This window comes from Anolis sagrei, chromosome 10 (assembly GCF_037176765.1).
Source record: "Anolis sagrei isolate rAnoSag1 chromosome 10, rAnoSag1.mat, whole genome shotgun sequence".
Classification (NCBI taxonomy): Eukaryota; Metazoa; Chordata; class Lepidosauria; order Squamata; family Dactyloidae; genus Anolis; species Anolis sagrei.
In genome coordinates, this window is record NC_090030.1 from 22,524,688 (window position 1) to 22,546,530 (window position 21,843).

General features: G+C 42.8%; 1 protein-coding gene across 3 annotated transcripts in view; it reads left to right on the forward strand.

The window, feature by feature from the left end:
• Window positions 1-21,843, forward strand: part of PLS3 (plastin 3) — an 81,934-nt gene that overhangs the window by 43,797 nt on the left and 16,294 nt on the right. For 2 of the 3 annotated variants that reach the window (XM_060756091.2, XM_060756092.2), the window contains exons 3-11: window positions 3,808-3,887; window positions 5,822-5,985; window positions 7,855-7,984; window positions 11,342-11,474; window positions 15,047-15,128; window positions 18,146-18,311; window positions 19,934-20,076; window positions 20,336-20,362; window positions 20,465-20,560. In XM_060756091.2, coding sequence (XP_060612074.2) covers window positions 3,821-3,887; window positions 5,822-5,985; window positions 7,855-7,984; window positions 11,342-11,474; window positions 15,047-15,128; window positions 18,146-18,311; window positions 19,934-20,076; window positions 20,336-20,362; window positions 20,465-20,560 — 1,008 coding nt within the window. In that variant the 5' untranslated portion in view covers window positions 3,808-3,820. The remainder of the gene's footprint in view (window positions 1-3,807; window positions 3,888-5,821; window positions 5,986-7,854; window positions 7,985-11,341; window positions 11,475-15,046; window positions 15,129-18,145; window positions 18,312-19,933; window positions 20,077-20,335; window positions 20,363-20,464; window positions 20,561-21,843) is intronic. The other variant, XM_060756093.2, reaches the window with a different exon arrangement.

Below are 21,843 nucleotides of genomic sequence, written 5' to 3' on the forward strand. Positions count from 1 at the left end.
TATTACTATATTTACTCGAATTTAATGCTCACCCTTTTCGGGCTAAATGACCTCCCCAAAATTAGAGTACACATTACATTCACGTCACACTATCATCTTAGTGCTGAGTCAAAGCAAAAGGTGAAGCTGCTTCTGGAGCTCCTCTTTGAGGGACCTCACCTCTTATCAATGTTATTACGTCCTGGGATTTGTAGTTTAGTGAGACATCAACCTTCTCTGGCAGAGAATCATAGACTCATAGAGTTGGAAGAGACCTCATGGGTCATCCAGTCCAACCCATTCTGCCAAGAAGCAGGAAAATCACATTCAAAGCACCCCTGACAGATGGCCATCCAGCCTCTGCTTAAAAGCCTCCAAAGAAGGAGCCTACGCCCAGAGGCGACCCTAGGTAATTTTCAATGGTAAGCAAACAGTATTTTGCCCCCCGCCCCCCAACCAATCACTGATATATATTTTCTGTTCATCATGGGAGTTCTGTGTGCCATATTCGGTTCAATTCCATCATTGGTGGAGTTCAGAATGCTCTTTGACTGTAGGTGAACTATACATCCCAGTAACTACAAGGTCTATTTTCCCCCAAGAGCGCCTCAAGAGCACCCCTGGGCAAAATAAACTATACTGCAAATGCTTACTTTGCGTAATGGGTTGAGCCGCCCCTGCCTACACCACTCTCCAGGGCAGAGAGTTCCACTGCTGAACAGCTCTCACAGTTAGGAAGTTCTTCCTAATGTTCAGGTAGAATCTCCTTTCCTGTAGTTTGAAGCTTTTTGCGTCCTTGTCTCCAAGGCAGCAGAAAATAAGCCTGCTTCCTCTTTCCTATGACTTCGTCTCATATATTTATACATGGCCCTTGTCATGTTTCCTCTCAGCCTTCTCTTCTTCAGGCTAAACATGCCCAGCTCTCTAAGGTTCAAAACCTTGTCAAACTACAGCTCCCTTGACTCCATAGCATTGATCCAATGCAATTAAATTGGATTTATTCTACAGCATAGATGCATCCCAAGGTTTTCCTTTCCATTGCTGGAAGTTTTGAAGTCCTAACACAATTATTTATAGTGAAGGAATCCTAAGCAGGCAGCAACTGCAACGCACACTTTTTTGGCCAAAGAGCGCTCTTTTTGCCACTGTGCATTACATTTGGTATCAAATACTTTTTTTGTTAGGGATTTTGGCCTGCATCAATAGGAGTCTAGTGTCTAGATCTGTGGTTCTCAACCTAGGGTCCCCAGATGTTATTGGCCTACAACTCCCAGAAATCCCAGCCAGTTTACCAGCTATTAGGATTTCTGGGAGTTGAAGGCCAAAAGCATCTGGGGACCCCAGGTTGAGAACTACTGGTCTAGATCCAGGGAAGTCATGCTTCCTCTATTCCGCCTTGGTTAGACCACACCTGGAATATTGTGTCCAATTCTGGGCACCACAATTGAAGGGAGATGTTGACAAGCTGGAATGTGTCCAGACGAACGCGACTCAAATGGTCACGGGTCTGGAGAACAAGCCCTGTGAGGAGCGGCTTAAGGAGCTGGGCATGTTTAGCCTGAAGAAGAAAAAGCTGAGAGGAGACATGATAGCCATGGATAAATAATGTGAGAAGAAGTCACAGGGAGGAGGGAGCAAGCTTGTTTTCTGCTTCCCTGGAGACTAGGACGCAATGGAACAATAGCTTCAAACTACAAGAGAGGAGATTCCACCTGAACATTAGGAAGAACTTCCTGACTGTGAGAGCCATTCAACAGTGGAACTCTCTGCCCTGGAGTGTGGTGGAGGCTCCTTTTTTGGAAGCGTTTAAACAGAGGCTGGATGGCCATCTGTTGGGGGTGCTTTGAATGCAATATTCCTGCTTCTTGGCAGAATGGGGTTGGACTGGATGGCCCATGAGGTCCTGAAGATCCTGAATAGTCCCGAAAGACCCCTTTTGATGCCCCCCCCCAAAGTCACTCCTCTCCAGGATGAAGAAGAAGAGTCATTGGTCAGAAGCCCCTTTTTACTGTACCAACATCTGAAGGAGTGGTAAACAAACTAAACACACAACGATATGGAAAATAGGAGTGAATTTGAGAAAATTGGACCCTGAGCTTGCCAAAATGCAAGGACCTTTCTCTTGCATCAAGGGCATTCCATTTCCTGGTGAAAATGCTCCAGCCTTTTGGGACCTGCACCAAGCAGCAAAGATCTCCAGCTGAGGCCTGTTTCTCTTAGTGGATCAGGTGCTACTGGTCTGGCGGTACCGTGAGCCTTTCTGTTTATTTGCCATTTTCCCATGCTCTTCGCCGGTGTTTAATCTCTGGGCGTTTCTCCGTTTTTTATGGCTCTCCTTTGTTGGCATTAGTCCTCCATAACATTGCTATTAAATAAGAATTGTAATTCCTAGCCTTTGAGTTTCCTTTGTAAAGAGAAAAAGCGAGGTATAATAATATAATAACACCTATAATAACTCAACAACAAGAACAGCCTGACGACAACAACAACCACCACTATAACCACCACCACCTGATAAATAGAATTTTGGTTTGAATTGTTTCTTTTCCTTTGGTCCATTTTTCCAGCATTTTGTAACAACAACAACAACTACTACTACTATTATTATTATTATTATTATTATTACTATTAGAATTATAGAATCATAGAGTTGGAAGAGACCTCATGGGCCATCCAGTCCAACCCCCTGCCAAGAAGCAGGAATATTGCATTCAAAGCACCCCTGACAGATGGCCATCCAGCCTCTGTTTAAAAGCTTCCAAAGAAGGAGACTCCACCACACTCCAGGGCAGAGAGTTCCACTGCTGAACGGCTCTCACAGTCAGAAAGTTCTTCCTAATGTTCAGATGGAATCTCCTTTTTTGTAGTTTGAAGCCATTGTTCCACGTCTTAGTCTCCAGGGAAGCAGAAAACAAGCTTGCTCCCTCCTCCCTATGACTTCCTCTCACATATTTATATTATTATTATTATTATTATTATTATTATTATTATTATTATTATTATTTTGAAACACAAGATGAGTCCACAGCAGACAAGACCACTCTGCTGGCTGTTGTATTGGATCACACGTCGAACACTTCCCAAGTGTCTAGGACTGTGTGATGTATTGGTGAATAATGCATACCGATCCCAGTAAGGTGGCCTTCTGCAGTTGGCAGCTGATAATTTTGTCAGCACCAATTTTTTTTAAGTGCAGGCCAAGGTCTTTAGGCACTGCACCCAGTGTGCCGATCACCACTGGAACCACCTTGACTGGGTGGGCCAGAGTCTTTGCAGTTTGATCTTTAAATCCTAATATCGTGCCAGCTTTTCCAGTTGTTTCTCTTCAATCCTGCTGTCACCTGGGATTGCAACATTGACAGTCCATACTTTGTTTTTTAACACGATTGTGAGGTCAGGAGTATTGTGTTCCAAAACTCTGTCTGTCTGAATTCAGAAGTCCCAGAGGAGTTTGACGAGTTCATTTTCTGTAATTTTTTCTGTAACTGTAAATTATTATTATTATTATTATTATTATTATTATTATTATTATTATTTTACTGACACAAAAGCACAGTATGTCACAGCAAACGAGATCTATATGCTGGATTTCGTATCACAAAACCACAAGTCGAACACTTCCCAAGCGTCTAGGACTGTGTGATGTATTATTATTATTATTATTATTATTATTATTATTATTTTACCCACCTCTCCCTAAGGCTTAAGACAGGATACGACACTGGTAAAACTCATAGATACAAACATGACTGTTAGCCTTTTAATTTGTGGGTTTTCTTTCCCTTTCCTGGTTCATGAAGGTCTCGTTTCTCTCCTGTCCCTTTGCAGGTCCTGCAAAAAAATGGCCAGCGTTACCCAGATATCCAAAGACGAACTGGAGGAACTCAGGGAGGCTTTTGCCAAAGTCGGTAAGTTTTGTGGTTTGCAAAGGGTGCATTTAGGCATCAAAACCCAGATGTCAAATCTGCAAGAAAAGGGTAGAAAACTAGGCTTGTGCACAGATTCAGATTGGTTGGTTCCCTTTGGTGAATCTGGCTTGTTTGGCTTGTTCGACTGGTCATAACGGTAAGGGCTCAGCCATCACTTTTTTTTCCGTGTGAAATAGCTCACATGGCTGTCAGGCACGACTTCTTTTTTTCGGTTCGGGAGGACGTGGTGCATGCTTCCCTAACTCCGTTCCTTAAGCTCAAGCTCCCTGGAAAGAAAAGGATCCCAGGAATGGAAAGGGGAGCCTCATAAGTTCTCCAGTCTCATCAATGAGCTGGATCTTCCTGGATCTTTCCATTGCCTAGCCGAAAACAGATTTTTCCATTAGCCGATCTTTGGGAGGCTCCTAAAAATGGATCTGGGTACCCAATGAAAATTGGATACCAAAAGCAGATCATCCTCCAGCCATATTGCACAATCCTATAGAAAACCCAATGTGTTGCTGTTTTCTGTGGTTTTCATGCCAGCGCCACCTAGTGTTTGGGCCTGGCCTCACAGCCAAAAGAACAGATGGATCTGAAAGGATTCCGATAGAATGCATCTACACTTCAGAATTAATGCACTTCAACTGCCGTAGTTCCGCGTTATGGAACCCTTTGGCCTACAGTTTGGCCAGGCACTAGCACTTTCGGGAAGAAAGGTCTTGCAAAAGTGGTCCTCTTTCAGAATCTCTAGGTCTTATATCAGTGGTTCTCAACCTTTTTAATGCCACGAGCCCTTAATACAGTTCCTCAGGTTGTGGTGACCCCCAACCATAAAATTATATTTGTTGCTACTTTATAATTGCAATTTAGCTACTGGTATGAAGCACAATGTAAATATCTGCTATGCAGGATGTATTTTCATTGAAACAACAACAACAACAACAACAACAACAGAATTCTAGGGTAGGAAGACCCTTCCACGGCAGGGCTATCCACTCCAACCTCCTTCTGCCGTAAGGGAAAAGAGAAATAAAAGCTCTCCTGACAGATGGCCATTCAGCCTCTGCTCAATAATAATAAGTATTATTATTTTATTATTATTATTATTTACAGCTTTTATATTCCGCCCTTCTCACCCTGCAGGGGACTCAGGGCGGATTACAGTGTACACATATATGGCAAACATTCAATGCTAATGTTTGACATACAAACATATACAGACATACACAGAGGCTATTTAACTTTTTCTGGCCACCAGGGGAGCTGTCGCTTTCATCATCCATCTGCGATGCTGATGAAGCACTTCCGCATTCCCCGCATGCTTCTCCGCTGGAATGCTTTGCTGGAGTCTTCTTTATGGCCTCATAAATTAGTTAATTTAGCCTCCCCACACTTTAAGGTGGTACCTAATTTTCCTACTTGACAGATGCAACTGTCTTTCGGGTTGCAAATTAATAATAATAATAATAATAATAATAATAATAATAGAAGACTTTCACCTACATCCAGAGAACACTGTGAATCCAAACAATGATGAATCTGGACCAAAGGAAGTGGCTTCATGACCCCTCAGAAATGGCCAATTGACCCCTCCGGGGGTCGCGACCCCCAGGTTGAGAACCAGTGTCCTATATGATTCCTTGATGTAACTTTTGCAGATTTGATTACTATATTCTATTTAGGGATCTCTGGGTGTTCAGTTTTCCACACAAGTGAGCAATACAGTCAAGGGATTCCGAGAGAGAACCTCTTCTCCAGGGACCTTGAGGTTCTCCAGAACTGTTTTGTGGTCAACTGCCTTTCAACTGGGTGTCCTTTCTTTCCTTTTCCTTTCTTCCCTTCCTTCCTTCCTTCCTTCCTTCCTTCCTTCCTTCCTTCCTTCCCTTCCTCTTTCTTTCTTTCTTTCTTTCTTTCTTTCTTTCTTTCTACAGATCTCAACAGCAATGGATTTATCTGCAACTATGAGCTGCATGAACTCTTCAAGGAAGCCAATCTTCCACTCCCCGGATACAAAGTGAGGGAGATCATCCAAAAGCTCATGATCGACGGGGACAAGAACAAAGATGGGAAGATCAACTTCGAAGAGTTCGTCTACGTAAGTGTGCTGCGGACCCCAAATCGTGCCTTTTCCTAGAAATTCATGTTCTTACAAGCCATTCTGAGAGTCTCTAGAAAGCTTTGTTGGAACCACACTTGGAGCAACTCTGGACTCATTCAAACTTGGCCACTTTTCTGCATTTTCTTTTTTTTAATTCTTAAGATAGAATCACCCTATGTATCATTTGGGATGTATCTCCATTGCATAGTTCTACCAGCTTTGTTCCACTGTCTTGTCTCCAATTTTACGGATGCTGGGATTTGTAGTTTGGGGAAATGTGGAATTCATAGCGAGAGAGTTGTAGTTTGAGACTCACCACATCCTAGCTGTGTCTTCTGAGCTATCAATACATATTTTGGATGGAGGGCTGAATCACATTCTGCTGTTATAACGCTATTGTTCCACTTGTAGTTGCCATGGCAAGATTTATTTATTTATTTATTTACAATATTTATAGCCCATTTTTTTCAACCATACGGCGACTCAAGGCAAATTACAGGTTGGCATAGTTTGATGCCATGCATTCATAAAGTGCAGTTAAAACAATCAACATAACAAAATAAAACAGGGGTCTTGAAACTTTTTCAACAGAGGGCCAGGTCATAGTCCCTCAAACTGTTGGATTATAATTTGAAAAAATATGAATGAATTCCTATGCACACTGCACATATCTTATTTGTAGAGCAAAAAACACTTAAAATAATGCACTAATTAAAATGAAGAACAATTTTAACAAATATAAACTTATTTGCAATTTAGTGGGAAGTGTGGGCCTGCTTTTGGCTGATGAGATAGGATTGTTGTTGTTGTGTGCCTTCAAGTTGTTTCAGACTTAGGTTGACCCTGAGCGAGGGCTGGGTAAATGAACTTGGAGGGCTGCATCTGGCCCTTGGGCCTTAGTTTGAAGACCCCTGATATAAAACACTAGCTGTCCCCTGCCACGTGTTGCTGCGGCCCACTCTGGTGGTCATGGGGATTCTGTGTGGGAAGTTTGGCCCAATTCTATCGGTGGTGGGGTTCAGAATGCTCTGTGATTCTAGGTCAGTGGTTCTCAACCTGGGGTCCCCAGATGTTTTTGGCCTACAACTCCCAGAAATCCCAGCCAGTTTACCAGCTGTTAGGATTTCTGGGAGTTGAAGGCCAAAAACATCTGGGGACCCTAGGTTGAGAACCACTGTTCTAGGTGAACTATAAATCCCAGCAACTGCAACTCCCAAATGTCAAGATTATATTTTCTCCAAACTCCACCAGTGTTCACATTTGGGCATATTGAGTATTCATGTAGAGTTGGGTCCAGATCCATCATTGTTTGTTTCCACAGTGTTCTCTGGATGTAGGTGAATTACAACTCCCAAACTCAGCATCAATGCCCACCAAACCATTCTAGTGTTTTCTGTTGGTCATGGGAGTCCTGTGTGCCAAGTTTGGTTCAATTCCATCATTGGTTGAGTTCAGAATGCTCTTTGATTGTAGGTAAACTATAAATCCCAGCAACTACAACTCCCAAATGGCAAAATCAATTTTTTTTGAGTGAAGGACATAGATTGGGTTGTTAGGTGTCTTGTGTCCAAATTTGGTATCGATTCGTCCAGTGGTTTTTGAGTTCTGTTAATCCCACAAATGAACATTACATTTTTATTTATATAGATATATAAAAACCATTATAACATGGACTGGGATCCTTAGATTTTCAGTTTAGAACATTGGGAATTCTCAAATAGAGAATTCCATGTAATGTTGCTGTAGCAACTAAAGTGGAATAATAGTGTTTTAACAGTATGGAACGATAGGGATCTCACTCATAAGAATGTTCAACCTTGAGATATAGGTTATGCAACATTCCCAACTTGTGCTTAATGCTTCCAGATCTTTCAAGAGGTGAAGAGCAGCGACATCGCCAAAACCTTCAGGAAAGCCATCAACCGAAAAGAAGGCATTTGTGCCATTGGTGGGACGTCCGAACTCTCCAGCGAGGGAACCCAACACTCCTATTCAGGTATTCCTGCCAAGTTTGGCCTGCTTTTGGAATTAAATTGAAATAGAGGCTGGACAATACTCCTATGAGGTGGATTTGTCATGAGATAAGCAACCAAACCCAAGGGTGCTTCTCCCCAATGGTTCCTCTTCTCTATCCTGGAAAGGAGGAACTATTTGGGTTCCATAAAGAGGCCTTTCAGGGCTGTTCAGGATCTTCATTAATGATATGGAGGAAGCTCTAGAGGTGATGCAGATCCAGTTTGCAGATGGAACCAAATTGGGAGGGAGCGCTAATATTCTAGAAGATAGGATCACAATCCAAAACAACTGTCCCAGATGAGAGAGACAATTGGCCAAAACTACCAAAATGTATTTTTGGCATAATAATAATAATAATAATAATAACAACAATAACAATAACAGTAATAATAATAATCTGCTTTAATTGAAGTCAATAATCGGAAAATTCTCAAAGCACAGCAGACAAAGAGTCAGCACAAGAAAACTGCACTCCAGAGCTGACAGCTGGCAGAACAAAGCCTTCCATGGGCAGTTCCTTGAGAAGATTGAAGGAAAAGTTGACAAGGAGAAGACCTGGTGATGGCTCATGAACGGAACCCTGAAGAAGGAGACAGAAGGCCTGATTCTTGCAGCCCAGGAGCAAGCCATCAGAACCAATGCAATCAAGGCCAGGATCGAAAAATCAACAGATGACCCAAAATGTAGACTGTGCAAGGAAGCTGATGAAACCATGGACCATCTCCTCAGCTGTTGCAAGAAAATCGCACAGACAGACTACAAACAAAGACACAACTCTGTGGCCCAGATGATTCACTGGAACTTATGTCACAAATAACAACTTCCAGCAGCAAAGAATTGGTGGGATCATAAACCCGCAAAGGTCATGGAAAATGAACATGCAAAAATACTGTGGGACTTTCGAATCCAGACTGAAAAAGTTTTGGAACACAAAACACCAGACATCGCCATTGTGGAAAAGAAAAAAGTCTGGATTATTGATGTTGCCATACCGGGTGACAGTCACATTGAGGAAAAGCAACAGGAAAAACTTAGCTGCTATGAAGACCTCAAAATCGAACTGCAGAGGCTGTCTATCACCACTAAACACACACACACACACAATAACCAGCAGAAGTGACTTTAAAACCCCCCAAAATAAACCATATATACATATATACACACATACACACACACATAAGCAAGCACACACAACTATACACATATACACACACATATATATATACACCTACACACATATACACATATCTACACACATATATACACACATATATGCATGTACACAAGCACACACATATACACAATATACATATACACATATAAACACAGAAATACACAAGTATATACACATGTATAGGTAAAGGTAGTCCCCTGACATTAAGTCCAGTCATGTCTGACTCTGGGGTGTGGTGCTCATCTCCATTTCTAAGCCGAAGAGCCAGCATTGTCCGTAGACACCTCCAAGGTCATGTGGCCGGCATGACTGCATGGAGCGCCGTTACCTTCCCGCCAGAGTGGTACCTATTGATCTACTCACATTTGCATGTTTTCGAACTGCTAGGTTGGCAGAAGCTAGGACTGACAGCGGAAGCTCACGCCTCTCACCGGAATCGAACCTGCGACCTTTCGATCAACAAGCTCAGCAGCTCAGTGCTTTAACCCACTGCGCCACTGGGGGCTGTATACACATGTATACACACACATATATACACACGCACATATATACACACAAACACACATGCACAAATATATACACACATATACACACATATATGCATATACACAAGCACACTGGCATAAACCAGTACAGGTGGTCCCAGTGGTGATTGGCGCACTGGGTGCCATGCCAAAAGATCTCAGCTGGCATTTGGAAACAATAAACATCAACAAAATCACGATCTGTCAGCGACAAAAGACCACCTGACTTGGATCTGCGCGCATCATCTGAAAATACATCACACAGTCCTAGATGCTTGGGAAGTGTTCGACTTGTGATTTTGTGATACGAAATCCAGCATAGAAGTCTTGTTTGCTGTGACATACTGTGTTTCTGTGTCAATAATAATAATAATAATAATACACTTTATGTATAACCCACCACCATCTCCCCAAAGGGGACTCGAGTTGGCTTACATGAGGCCAAGCCCAAAATAATACAACATAATAAACACACAATAACAAAATACATCATAACAAAATATGAAATAATTACAAAATCAACTATATAAAGCAGCATAGTAAAACCAGACACGGAGGGCAGGCCAAATGTATGAGGTAAAATGTTAAAAAGTTAAAACCCTGGGTGAGATAGGAATAAAATTTATTTCGGGTGCTTTTACCCCGCCCTTCTCAATCCCTGGAGGACTCAGGGCGGCTTACAAAAAAGGCACAATTAGATGCCTATACAAATTACACATAATATACAAAACCATGGTTAAAAGCAATTATCACAGTTAAAACAATCAAAGAACCAGTACATACCACATCATATAAAACATCATATAAAACCATTCTTGTGATCAGCGTTTCGTCTTTCAGAGTTCCATAGATCTAATCCATTAATCATTTCCTAGTCATCGTCAAAGTTCTTTCTTTATCTGCCCGATTGTCCGAATGCCTGGTCCCAGATCCATGTTTTTAGTTTTTTCCTAAAGGAAAGGAGCGATGTTGCAGATCTAATTTCCCCGGGGAGTGAGTTCCACAAGTGCGGGGGCCACCACCGAGAAGGCCCTGCTCCTCGTCCCCGCCAATCTCACTTGTGATAGAGGCGGGGTCGAGAGCAGGGCCTCTCCAGAAGATCTTAGACTCCGGGGTGGGACGTAGAGGGAGATCCGTTCGGACAGATACACTGGGCCGGAACCGTATAGGGTTTTGTAGGTCAAAACCAGCACTTTGAATTGTGCTCGGAACTGGATCGGCAGCCAGTGGAGCTGACACAAAAGTGCATTTTTAGGAGAGGAGCCCAACAGGGAGGAACCATGGGGTTTAGCCATTTTAGGGGTGGGAAGATGCTTCATTCTGAGGGTAGCTGTAGGCTAAGACAACCAGATGGGTTGTGTGGTCATTCTCCAAAAGCACAACGGAAGAGCCAGGTTTTTAGGAAAGCATCAGGAGTGGCCACTTTTGGAGATCAGTAGAATAGACTCTGGAAGGCCTCTTCAAGTCTTGGAAGTGTGGAACCTCAGTGAAAGTTCAGACCTTAGGGGAACCCCACAGGCTTTCAGATCTTGGCAAGATGGAATGCTTTCTCTGCTGCCGAGCATCCCATCCTTTCCTCTTTCTTTTCCTGGCATGACTCTTTGAACGGTGAACATAACCGTCTTCCCTCCTCTTTTAGAGGAAGAGAAATATGCCTTTGTGAACTGGATCAACAAAGCCCTGGAAAACGACCCAGATTGTAGACACGTCATTCCGATGAACCCAAATACGGATGATCTCTTCAAAGCCGTCGGCGATGGGATTGTTCTGTGGTGAGTCCTGAGGGAGTACTTTGTGGTTGGGGAGACCTTCATGCCAGAATGTAGTTGTATCTGGACCTGCATTGCAATGAGGTTTGAAAAGTCCTTGCTGTAGGGCATTTGAGGTGAAAGTGGTTGGTGCTAGAAAAAGTTTGCAAAATTTCATTTTGACCCAAGAAAGGTCCAGTGCCCAAAAAGGCCGTCCTGCATGCTCCCATATCTCTTAAAGCGCTGGGATTTTGCCATAAGATTGCATCAGAGAACCAACAAATGCCTACAAAACTGTAGACATTTGTTGGTTCCCCAGCACAATTCTATGGTCAACATCCATTTAGAGAAACAACAAATACCTACAGAAATGTTCTCTCTAAGAATATGTAGGTTCTCAGATACAATTCTATGGTGAACATCCATCTGGAGAACCTACAAATACCTGCAAAAGTGTTCCTTCTAGCCATTTGTAGCTCCTCCAGTGTGATCCTATGGTCAACTTCAATCTGAAGGACCTAGAAATGCCTACAGAACTGTTATTTCTAGGTATTTGTAGGTCCTCAGGTACAATTTTATGGTTACCTTCCATCTGGGGAAGCTACAAATGGCTAAAGACATATTTTCTTTAAGTATTTGTACAACCTCCAGTGTGGTCCTATGGTCAACATCCATTTAAAGAAACAACAAATACCTACAGAAATGTTCTCTCTAAGAATTTGTAGGTTCTCGGATACAATTATATGGTGAACATCCATCTAGAGGGCCTACAAATACCTCCAAAAGTGTTCCTCCTAGCCATTTGTAGCTCCCCCAGTGTGATCCTATGGTCAACTTCAATCTGGAGGACCTAGAAATGCCTACAGAACAGTTATTTCTAGGTATTTGTAGGTCCTCGGGTACAATTTTATGGTTAACTTCCATCTGGGGAAACTACAAATGGCTAAAGATATATTCTCTTTAGGCATTTGTACATCCTCCAGTGTAGTCCTATGGTCAATGCCCACCTGAAGCATCAACAAATACCCACAAAAGTGTTCTCTCTTAAGCATTTATAGATTCCTGGGTACAATTCTATGGTCAACTATCATCTGAAGGACCTGCAAATACCTCCAAAAGTGTTCCTCCTAGCCATTTGTAGCTCCCCCAGTGTGATCCTATGATCAACTTCAATCTGGAGGATCTAGAAATGCCTACAGAACTGTTATTTCTAGGTATTTGTAGGTCCTCGGGTACAATTTTATGGTTAACTTCCATCTGGAGAAACTACAAATGGCTAAAGATATATTCTCTTTAGGCATTTGTACATCCTCCAGTGTAGTCCTATGGTCAACGTCCATCTGAAGAATCAACAAATACCTACAGAAGTGTTATCTCTAAGCATTTGTAGATTCCCGTGTACAATTCTGTGGTCAACTATCATATGAAGGACCTGCAAATACTTCCAAAAGTGTTCCTTCTAGCAATTTGTAACTCCCCCAGTGTGATCATATGTTCAACTTCAATCTGGAGGACCTAGAAATGCCTACAGAACAGTTATTTCTAGATATTTGTAGGTTCTCGGGTACTATTTTAGGTTAATTTCCATCTGGGAGACCCATGAATGGCTAAATAAGTGTTCTTTCTAGACATTTGTAAGTCTTCCATTATGATCCTATAGTCAATATCTGATAACCCACACATGCCTATACAACTGTTCTCTGTAGACATTTGTTGGTCCTCCAACACAATTCTTTGGTCAACATCCATCTGGAGAACCAACAAATAGCTACAGAAATGTTCTCTCCTAAGCATTTGCAGATTCTCAGGTCCAATTTTATGATTAAGCTCCATCTGGGGGACCCACAAATACCCACAGAAGGCATTTGTAGGTCCTCCAGTGTGATCCCATTGCCAACATCCATCTCAAGAGCCTACAAATGCCCATACATGTGAGAAACGGATTCTCTAAAAATGTTAGAGTGTAATTCTGCTGTAATGATTCAACGAGTCATTGGGTAAATTGGTTTAGCAAATCGTTTGCGAAAGTGATTTAGTGCATCATTTGCTAAAACGATTTAACAACTCATTTGTTAAAATGATTTATCAAGCCATTTGTTACAATGATTTACCAAATAATTTCCCAAAATGAGCAAGGCAGAAAAAAAATACCCAAAACCAAGAAAATTCATCAAATCCCTCCAGTACGTTAAGTTGGCCATGGGGATTCTGTGTGCCAAATTAGGTCCAGGTCTATCAACAGTGGAGTTCAGAGAGCTCTTTGATTGCAGGGGAACTATAAATCCCAGTACCTATAACTAACAAATGCCAAGGCCAATTCCACCCCAAACCCAAAAGTATTCAAATTTTGGCATATTGGGTATTCATGCCAAATTTCGTGCAGATCCATTGTTGTTTGCATTGACAGAGATCTCTGGATGTAGGCGAACTATAATTCCTATAAATATGATGAATTTTTCCCAAAGCCCTCCTGCATTTTTTGTCGGTCTTGAGGGTTCTGTGTGCTAAGTGAGGTCCAGGGCCATTGTTGGTGGGGTCCAGAGTGCTCTTTGATTGCAGGTGAACTATAAATCCCAGTACCTTAAACTAACAAATGTCAAGGCCAATTCCACCCCAAACTCACCAGTATTCAAATGTTGGCATATTGGGTATGCATGCCAAATTTGATGCAGAGCCATTGTTGTTTGCATTGACAGAGCTCTCTGGATGTAGGTGAACTATAATTCCTATAAATACGATGAATTTTTCCCAAAACCCTCCTGCATTTTTTATTGGTTATTCGAGTTCTGTGTGCTAAGTTAGGTCCAGGCCCATTGTTGGTGGGGTCCAGAGTGATCTTTGATTGCAGGTGAACTATAAATCCCAGTACCTACAATGGCTATGGATCAAGGTGACCCCCCCCCCCAAAAAACCTCTCCAGTATTTTTCTTTGGTCATGGGGGTTGTGTGTGGCAAATGTGGTCCAGATCCATTGTCAGTGGGGGTCACAGTGATCTGACTTAATACAGAGTGAACTACAACTTCCATCATGTGGAGTCAGCCCCCCAAACTCCTTCAGTATGCTCAGTTATGCTTTGTTTGTTATGCAGACAGAGTTGAAAAGAGTAGGAAAGGATTAAGGGAGAGGCAGTAGGCGGGATCATGCAAATTCCACACCAATGGAGAGAGTCAGAAGCACTGAGATGTCTGTGGTGGAGGAAACACATAAAATCTAGGATGAAATTGTTTCTGAATGGAAGCATTCCTTGGGTGGTGGGCAGTATGGTATTTGGGGAGGACATTGGCAGGGGTTGGGCTACATGTCTATAGTGTTTGTCGCTATAACCCAAAATGTCATTGGAGGGAGGGTCTTTGGTGGCTCCTCAGCACTGTGGGTTTGTGTTTGTGGATGCGGGAGCCTGTCCATGGAAGTGGGCACCAGCCACACGCACACATACATATTTTCACTTTTGTTATGGATATAGATTATTAATTATTGATTTTTTGAACTCAAAAGCATTGCTTTCCACTTGATTTTGCATCTCTTTGTTGCATATCTGCGTTTTTCATTTTTCATGTATTTTAATGTTCATTTTCCTCTCCTCTCTACCACCCAGTAAAATGGTCAACCTTTCTGTCCCCGACACAATTGACGAGAGAGTAATCAACAAGAAGAAGCTCACACCGTTCATCATTCAGGTGAGGACTCTCTCTTTTATTCTTCTCCTGAAATAATGCTTCATCTGTTTGCTGATCTCAGAAAAAACAGAGTTCTGTTTGCCTTGAACCAGTCAAGGGGCCTTTGTGCAGCCTCTTTGTTTTACATGGAAACGGGAGCCTTCCCTTCCTTGCAATCGGATGCTCTTTCTGCAAATATTTAATTGAAGTAGAAGAAAAGGGGCTCTGGGTGACTCAGGCTGCATTGGGAATAGATTAGAAATGGAAAAGAGTTCTGGACACAGCAATTTGCGTACCAACTCCCTGCATCTCTTCCCTTCCCTACTTCATTCTTCCTTTCTCCCATCCCTTCCTTCCTTTCCTTCCTTTCCTTCTTTTCTATCTTCCTCTCCCTCTTTCCCTCCCTCATTTTCCTTTTCTTCCTTTTCCGTCCTTCCTTCCTTCCCTTTTCCTCCCTCCCTACCTTTTCCTTCCTTCTTTCCCTTTTTCTTTCCTCCCCTTTCTTTCTTCCGTTTTCCGTCCTTCCTTCCCTTTTCCTCCCTCCCTTTTCCTTCCTTCCTTTTCCTTCCTTCTTTCCCTTTTTCTTTGCTCCCTTTTCCTCCGTCCCTCCTTTTCCTTCCTCTCTTTTCCTTCCTTCTTTCCTCCCCTTTCCTTCCTCTCCTTCCCTTTTCCTCCCTTCCTCTCTTTTCCTTCCTTCTTTCCCTTTTTCTTTCCTTCCTTTTCTTTCCTTCCTTCCCTTTTCCTCCCTTCCTCTCTTTTCCTTCCTTCTTTCCCTTTTTCTTTCCTCATTTCCCTTCCTTTCTTCCCTTTTCCTCCCTTCCTCTCTTTTCCTTTCCTCCCTTTTCCTTCCTTTCTTCCCTTTTCCTCCCTTCCTCTCTTTTCCTTCCTTCTTTCCCTTTTTTCTTCCTCCCTTTTCCTCCCTTCCTCTCTTTTTCTTCCTTCCCTCCCTTTCCTCCCTTTTCCTTCCTTTCTTCCCTTTTCCTCCCTTCCTCTCTTTTCCTTCCTTCTTTCATCCTTCCTTTTCTTCCTTTCTTCCCTTTTCCTCCCTTCTCTTTTGCTTCTTTTCCTCCCTTCTTTCCCTTTTTCTTTCCCCCCTTTTCTTTCCTCGCTTTTCCTTCCTCTCTTCCCTTCCTTTTCCTCCCTCTCTTTTCCTTCCTTCGTTCCCTTTTTCTTTCCTCTTCTTTCCTCCCTTTTTCTTCATTCCCTTCCCCCTTCCCTTCTGTCTCACATTTCTTTCCTCCCATTTACTTCCTTCCCTCCATTTCCCTCCCTCCCCCCTTCCTTCTCAATGGTGGGTCCCCAGGTCTGGAATACCTTGCCTAAAGAAATTAGTTTAGCCCCCTCTCTTCAAGCCTTCCAGGTGAGTCTAAAACCATAGCTGTTCAGACAGGCCTTTGATCCTGAGCAATCCATGGCCAATGTGATCATTGATAGTACTGGCCCGCACTTTGATTGATTGTTGATAGAAAGATAGCCGACGCGCAGGTTCCAGGAATTTTGTAATTTTCACATTTTTATAATTTATCAATGAGATTTTTATGTGCTGTTGATTATACTTATGTCTTTGTATTTATACTTATGTATTGTTGTCTACATGCGGCACTTTGAGCGCTTCTGTGAGCTGCTCCGAGTCCCTTTGGGGAGATGGTGGTGGAGTACAAACAAAGATTATTATTATTATTATTATTATTATTATTATTATTATTATTATTTACAGGGAGGAAAAGGGAAGGAAGGAAGGAAAGACGGAATTATTATTATTATTATTATTATTATTATTATTATTATTATTCCTTCTTTCCTTCCTTCCTTCCCTTTTCCTCCCTGTAAATAATAATAATAATAATAATAATAATAATAATTATTATTATTATTATTTATATCCCGCTTTTTCACCCTGAATGGGGGAGCCCCCGGTGCCACAGTGGGTTAAACCCCTGTGCCGGCAGGACTGAAGACCAACAGGTCGCAGGTTCGAATCCGGGGAGAGGCGGATGAGCTCCCTCTATCAGCTCCAGCTCCTCATGTGGGGACATGAGAGAAGCCTCCCACAAGGATGATAAAAACATCAGTTCATCCGGGCGTCCCCTGGCCAACTTGCAGACAGCCAATTCTCTCACACCAGAAGTGACTTGCAGTTTCTTAAGTCACTCCCGACACGACAAAAAACAAAAACAAAACCTGAATGGGACCCAAAGCGGCTCACAACATTTTAAAAACAGTGCAAACAACAAACACATGTAACAATCCAACCATGTATAAAAATGACCTAAATAAATATTCTAAAATGGTTTAACATTTACCATTTTTGCTAGTGTTGCAGAGACTGGTCAATTAAAATAATACCCACTTTGCACAACTTATTACAAGTTAGCCTTCCTGTCATTTCAGATTAGATTGCTTCATTAAATACTTGCTTGAACAGGAAGGCCTTCGTCTGTCTTTTTAAAAGATGTCAGGGAAGGGGCTGTTTTAGTCACTTTGGAGAGGGACTTCCAGGGGGTTGGAGTGGCCACCGAGAAGGCCCTCCCTCTCATCGCCACCAATCGCATTTGTGACAATTTCACTCCTTCCCTTATCCTTCCTTCCTTCCTTCCTTCCTTCCTTCCTTCCTATTCCCACCTATTGCTAGATATAGCAGTTTCATGGTTTGAACATTGACCTAATTCCCATTCAGCCACGTAAGTCCTTTGGGTGACTGTGGACAAGTCACTCACTCTCAGCCTTAAGGGGAGCCAGCCGAGCCCTTTGCATTTGGGCATCAGATTAAAACTCTGGGGTCCCAGGCTTGAGATGCTTGTTCAGCCACACATATTTGCTCAGTGGATTTGGGAAAGTCGAACTGCCTTCTTCCAAAGAGGAAGAGCGTTGCAAACCCAGATTGGTGGATAGGATTCCCATTGAGTTGCCTTGAAGAGCAAAGTGGGGCAATGGTGGATGCAGTCATTACAAAACTAGGGAATCTGAGCTGCTGGCTTCAGATGCTCCGAAGGCATATAGAGAGGGATCTGTGCAACTTTGTCCCTTTTCCCCGGCAGGAAAACCTGAACTTGGCCCTGAACTCGGCCTCGGCCATTGGGTGCCATGTGGTCAATATCGGGGCTGAGGATCTGCGGGAAGGGAAGCCGCACTTGGTTCTGGGGCTCCTCTGGCAGATCATCAAGATCGGCTTGTTTGCTGACATCGAAATCAGCCGAAATGAAGGTAAGGACGACCCCTTGGAAGCCTGCTTGCCCAGAGACTAGCCAACCCAGGGCCAATTGCTTGGGAAGACAGCTGCAAGAGTCCTTATTTGGAAGGCTATGCATTTGCCCCATTGGCTGCTCAGGACTGCCTTCCTTCTGCTGATGCAGCCGGCCCTGGGGAACACAATGCAATGGCTGGCAGAGTGCATTAGCAGTCCTCCAACCTATGTCTGCTCTCTGTAGCGAAAGAGGGAAATAAAACATTAATGGGATGTTCAGAGCTGTGTTGCAGACCCCACAAAGTGAATGAAGGGAGAGCACTTATTCCAACCTCGAAAATAAACATTGCTGTATTTCTTTTGCTTTTAAGACACTATTGATTGTAAGACACACACTAATTACAGCACCGCCATCAGACATATATGTATGTGTGTGTGTATATATATATATAGTACTAGCCGTCCTCTGCTACTCGTTGCTGTGACCCACATGGGGTTCTGTGTGGGAGGTTTGGCCCAATTCTATCGTTGGTGATTGTAGGTGAACTATAAACCCCAGCAACTACAACTCCCAAATGTCAAGATCCTATTTTCCCCAAGCTCCACCAGTGTTCACATTTGGGCATATTATTTGTGTAGAGTTTGATCCAAATGCATCATTGTTTGAGTCCACAGTGATCTCTGGATGTAGGTGAACTACAACTCCAAAACCAAAGGACACTGCCCACCAAACCCTTCCATTATTTTCTGTTGGTCATGGACCAAGTTGTGTGCCAAGTTTGGTTCATCGTTGGTGGGGTTCAGAATGCTCTAATTGTAGGTGAAATATAAATCCCAGCAACTACAACTCCCAAATGACAAAATCAATTTTTTTGAGTGAAGGACATACATTGGGTTGTTAGGTGTCTTGTGTCCAAATTTGGTGTCAATTCGTCCAGTGGTTTTTGAGTTGTGTTAATCCCACAAACGAACATTACATTTTTATTTATATAGATGGTGATGATGATGATGATGATGATGATGATGATGATGATGATAATACATATCAGGATTTAAAGATCGAAATGCAAAGACTCTGGCACAAGCCAGTCAAGGTAGTCCCAGTGGTGATCGGCACACTGGGTGCAGTGCCTAAAAACCTTGGCCTGCACTTAAATACAATTGGCGCTGACAAGATTACCATATGCCAGCTGCAGAAGGCCACCTTACTGGGATCTGTATGCATTATTTGCCGATACATCACACAGTCCTAGACACTTGGGAAGTGTCCGACATTTGATTCAATACAACAGCCAACAGAGTGATCTTGTCTGCTGTGGACACATCTTGTTGTGTTTCAAATAATAATAATAATAATAATAATAATAATAATAATAATAATAATAATAATAGAAGGATTTTTAAAAAGTAGCTCCCATTTATATCTCTTTCCCACTGCAGTGTTGTGGCTTTCGCTTGTGATTTTACAGAAAGGGAGCATTGTGTGTCCCTCCTTTGTCTGAATGGGATGAATGGCTGGATTTAGGCCTCTCTTAATTAAAAGTGTTGCCCAACACCACCGAATCGGGGGTCATTTGGGAGGACGAGCCTGTTTTTTAGGTCTTAATGTGTGTCGCCTCCTCCTCCTTTGTTCCCTTCCCAGCTTTGGCCGCTCTGCTTCGAGATGGAGAGACCTTGGAGGACCTCATGAAGCTGTCTCCCGAAGAGCTGCTCCTGCGTTGGGCCAATTTCCACTTGGAGAACGCCGGGTGGCACAAGATCAACAACTTCAGCTCCGAGATCAAGGTATCTCTCGGTGGAGACGGGATCTGGCACCTGGGTGGGATTTTGCTAGAGCAATTTGGGGTTGGAATGTGCCACTGGAGTCTGTAGAACGATCCGTGGGTTGGTCTCTTTTGCTTCCTTTCGGGGCCAGAACTGACTTCTGCATCTAACCGCTTTGATTTTCTTCTTCTCATGCTTTCCGGATTCCTGCTTCCCTTCTTCTCTGTTTCCTCTCCCCTCGCTCCCTTCTCTTTGCTTCTTTCCATGTTGGTTTCGCAAGCTTACTGACTTCAATATCTCTGTAAAGGTACAAACGCCTTTGATTTTTCCATAGTTGAGTTCCTTACGTAGATTTGTGCCAGTCTTGCAATGGCTGATGTTTTTTTCTTCCGGGTTTGACCCATCCCAGGACTCCAGGGCCTATTTCCACCTCCTCAACCAAATTGCACCCAAAGGACAAAAAGAAGGAGAGCCGCAGATTGACATCAACATGTCCGGCTTCAATGTGAGTATATCTGGGTGGGAGGTGGGAGTCCGCTTCTATATAAATAAAAATGTAAACGTACGTTTGTGAATGACCACAAATCTCCCAAAATATGTCACCAATTACTTTAAAATTTGGACACAGTGTAGCATTCGAACAGGCAAATGTTTTCATGTTTTCACATACTTTCCATTATATAGATGTCACACCTGTGACAGGTAAAAATGCTTTGAATCAAAAAGAGCGCCATCTGCTGGAAGACCAAGCAGGGGCAAGTAGGGAAATCCAAGCTGGGAAGCGGGACGGGGCACGGGCCCAATGGAGGGAGGGAAGGAGGCAGGCAAGGAAGACAACCAGCCTAAGGATAGTAACACATCCGGGCCTCCAGTGAGCAATGCCCTTGCAGACGGCCATTTCTCTCACACCAGAAGTGACTTGCAGTTTCTCAAGTCACTCCTGATATGGAAAAAAAGTCTTACACACACTTGGGTTATTTACAAAATGTGGTTCATTTTTTACATCCCTGAAATAACTAAGTGCATGTAACTATGATTGTAATGTATTACTGCTGATTTATTTTAGCACCAATCTCTCACTATGCCATACTCTGGTCTAGGGCAATGCAGACTTTTTTTCCCACTCATTTGGAAGATTGGCCTGAAACAGATTGCTGCATTGGCATCTTAGAGCAGAGTTTCACAACCTGGGGGTCGGGACCCCTCTGGGGGTCACGAGGGGGTGTCAGAGGGGTCGCCAAAGACCATCAGAAAACATAGTCTTTTCTGTTCATCATGGGGTTCTGTGTGGGAAGTTTGGTCCAATTCAATCGTTGGTGGGGTTCAGAATGCTATTTAATTGTGGGTGAACTATAAATCTCAACAACTACAACTCTCAAATGTCAAGGTCTGTTTTCCCCCATACTCCACCAGTATTCAGATTTGGGTTTATTGGGTATTTGTGCCAAATTTGGTCCAGTGAATGAAACTACACCCTGCATATCAGATATTTACATTACGATTCATAATGCTATGAATGCTATTTAATTGTGGGGTTCAGAATGCTATTTAATTGTGGGTGAACTATAAATCTCAACAACTACAACTCCCAAATGGCAAGGTCTATTTTCTCCAAACTCTACCAATGTTCACATTTGGGCATATTGAGTATTTGTGCTGAGTTTGATCTAGATCCATCATTGTTTGAGTCCACGGTGCTCTCTGGATGTAGGTGAACTACAACTCCAAAAACTCAAGGTCAATGTTCACCAGACCCTCCCAGTATTTACTCTTGGTCACGGTAATTCT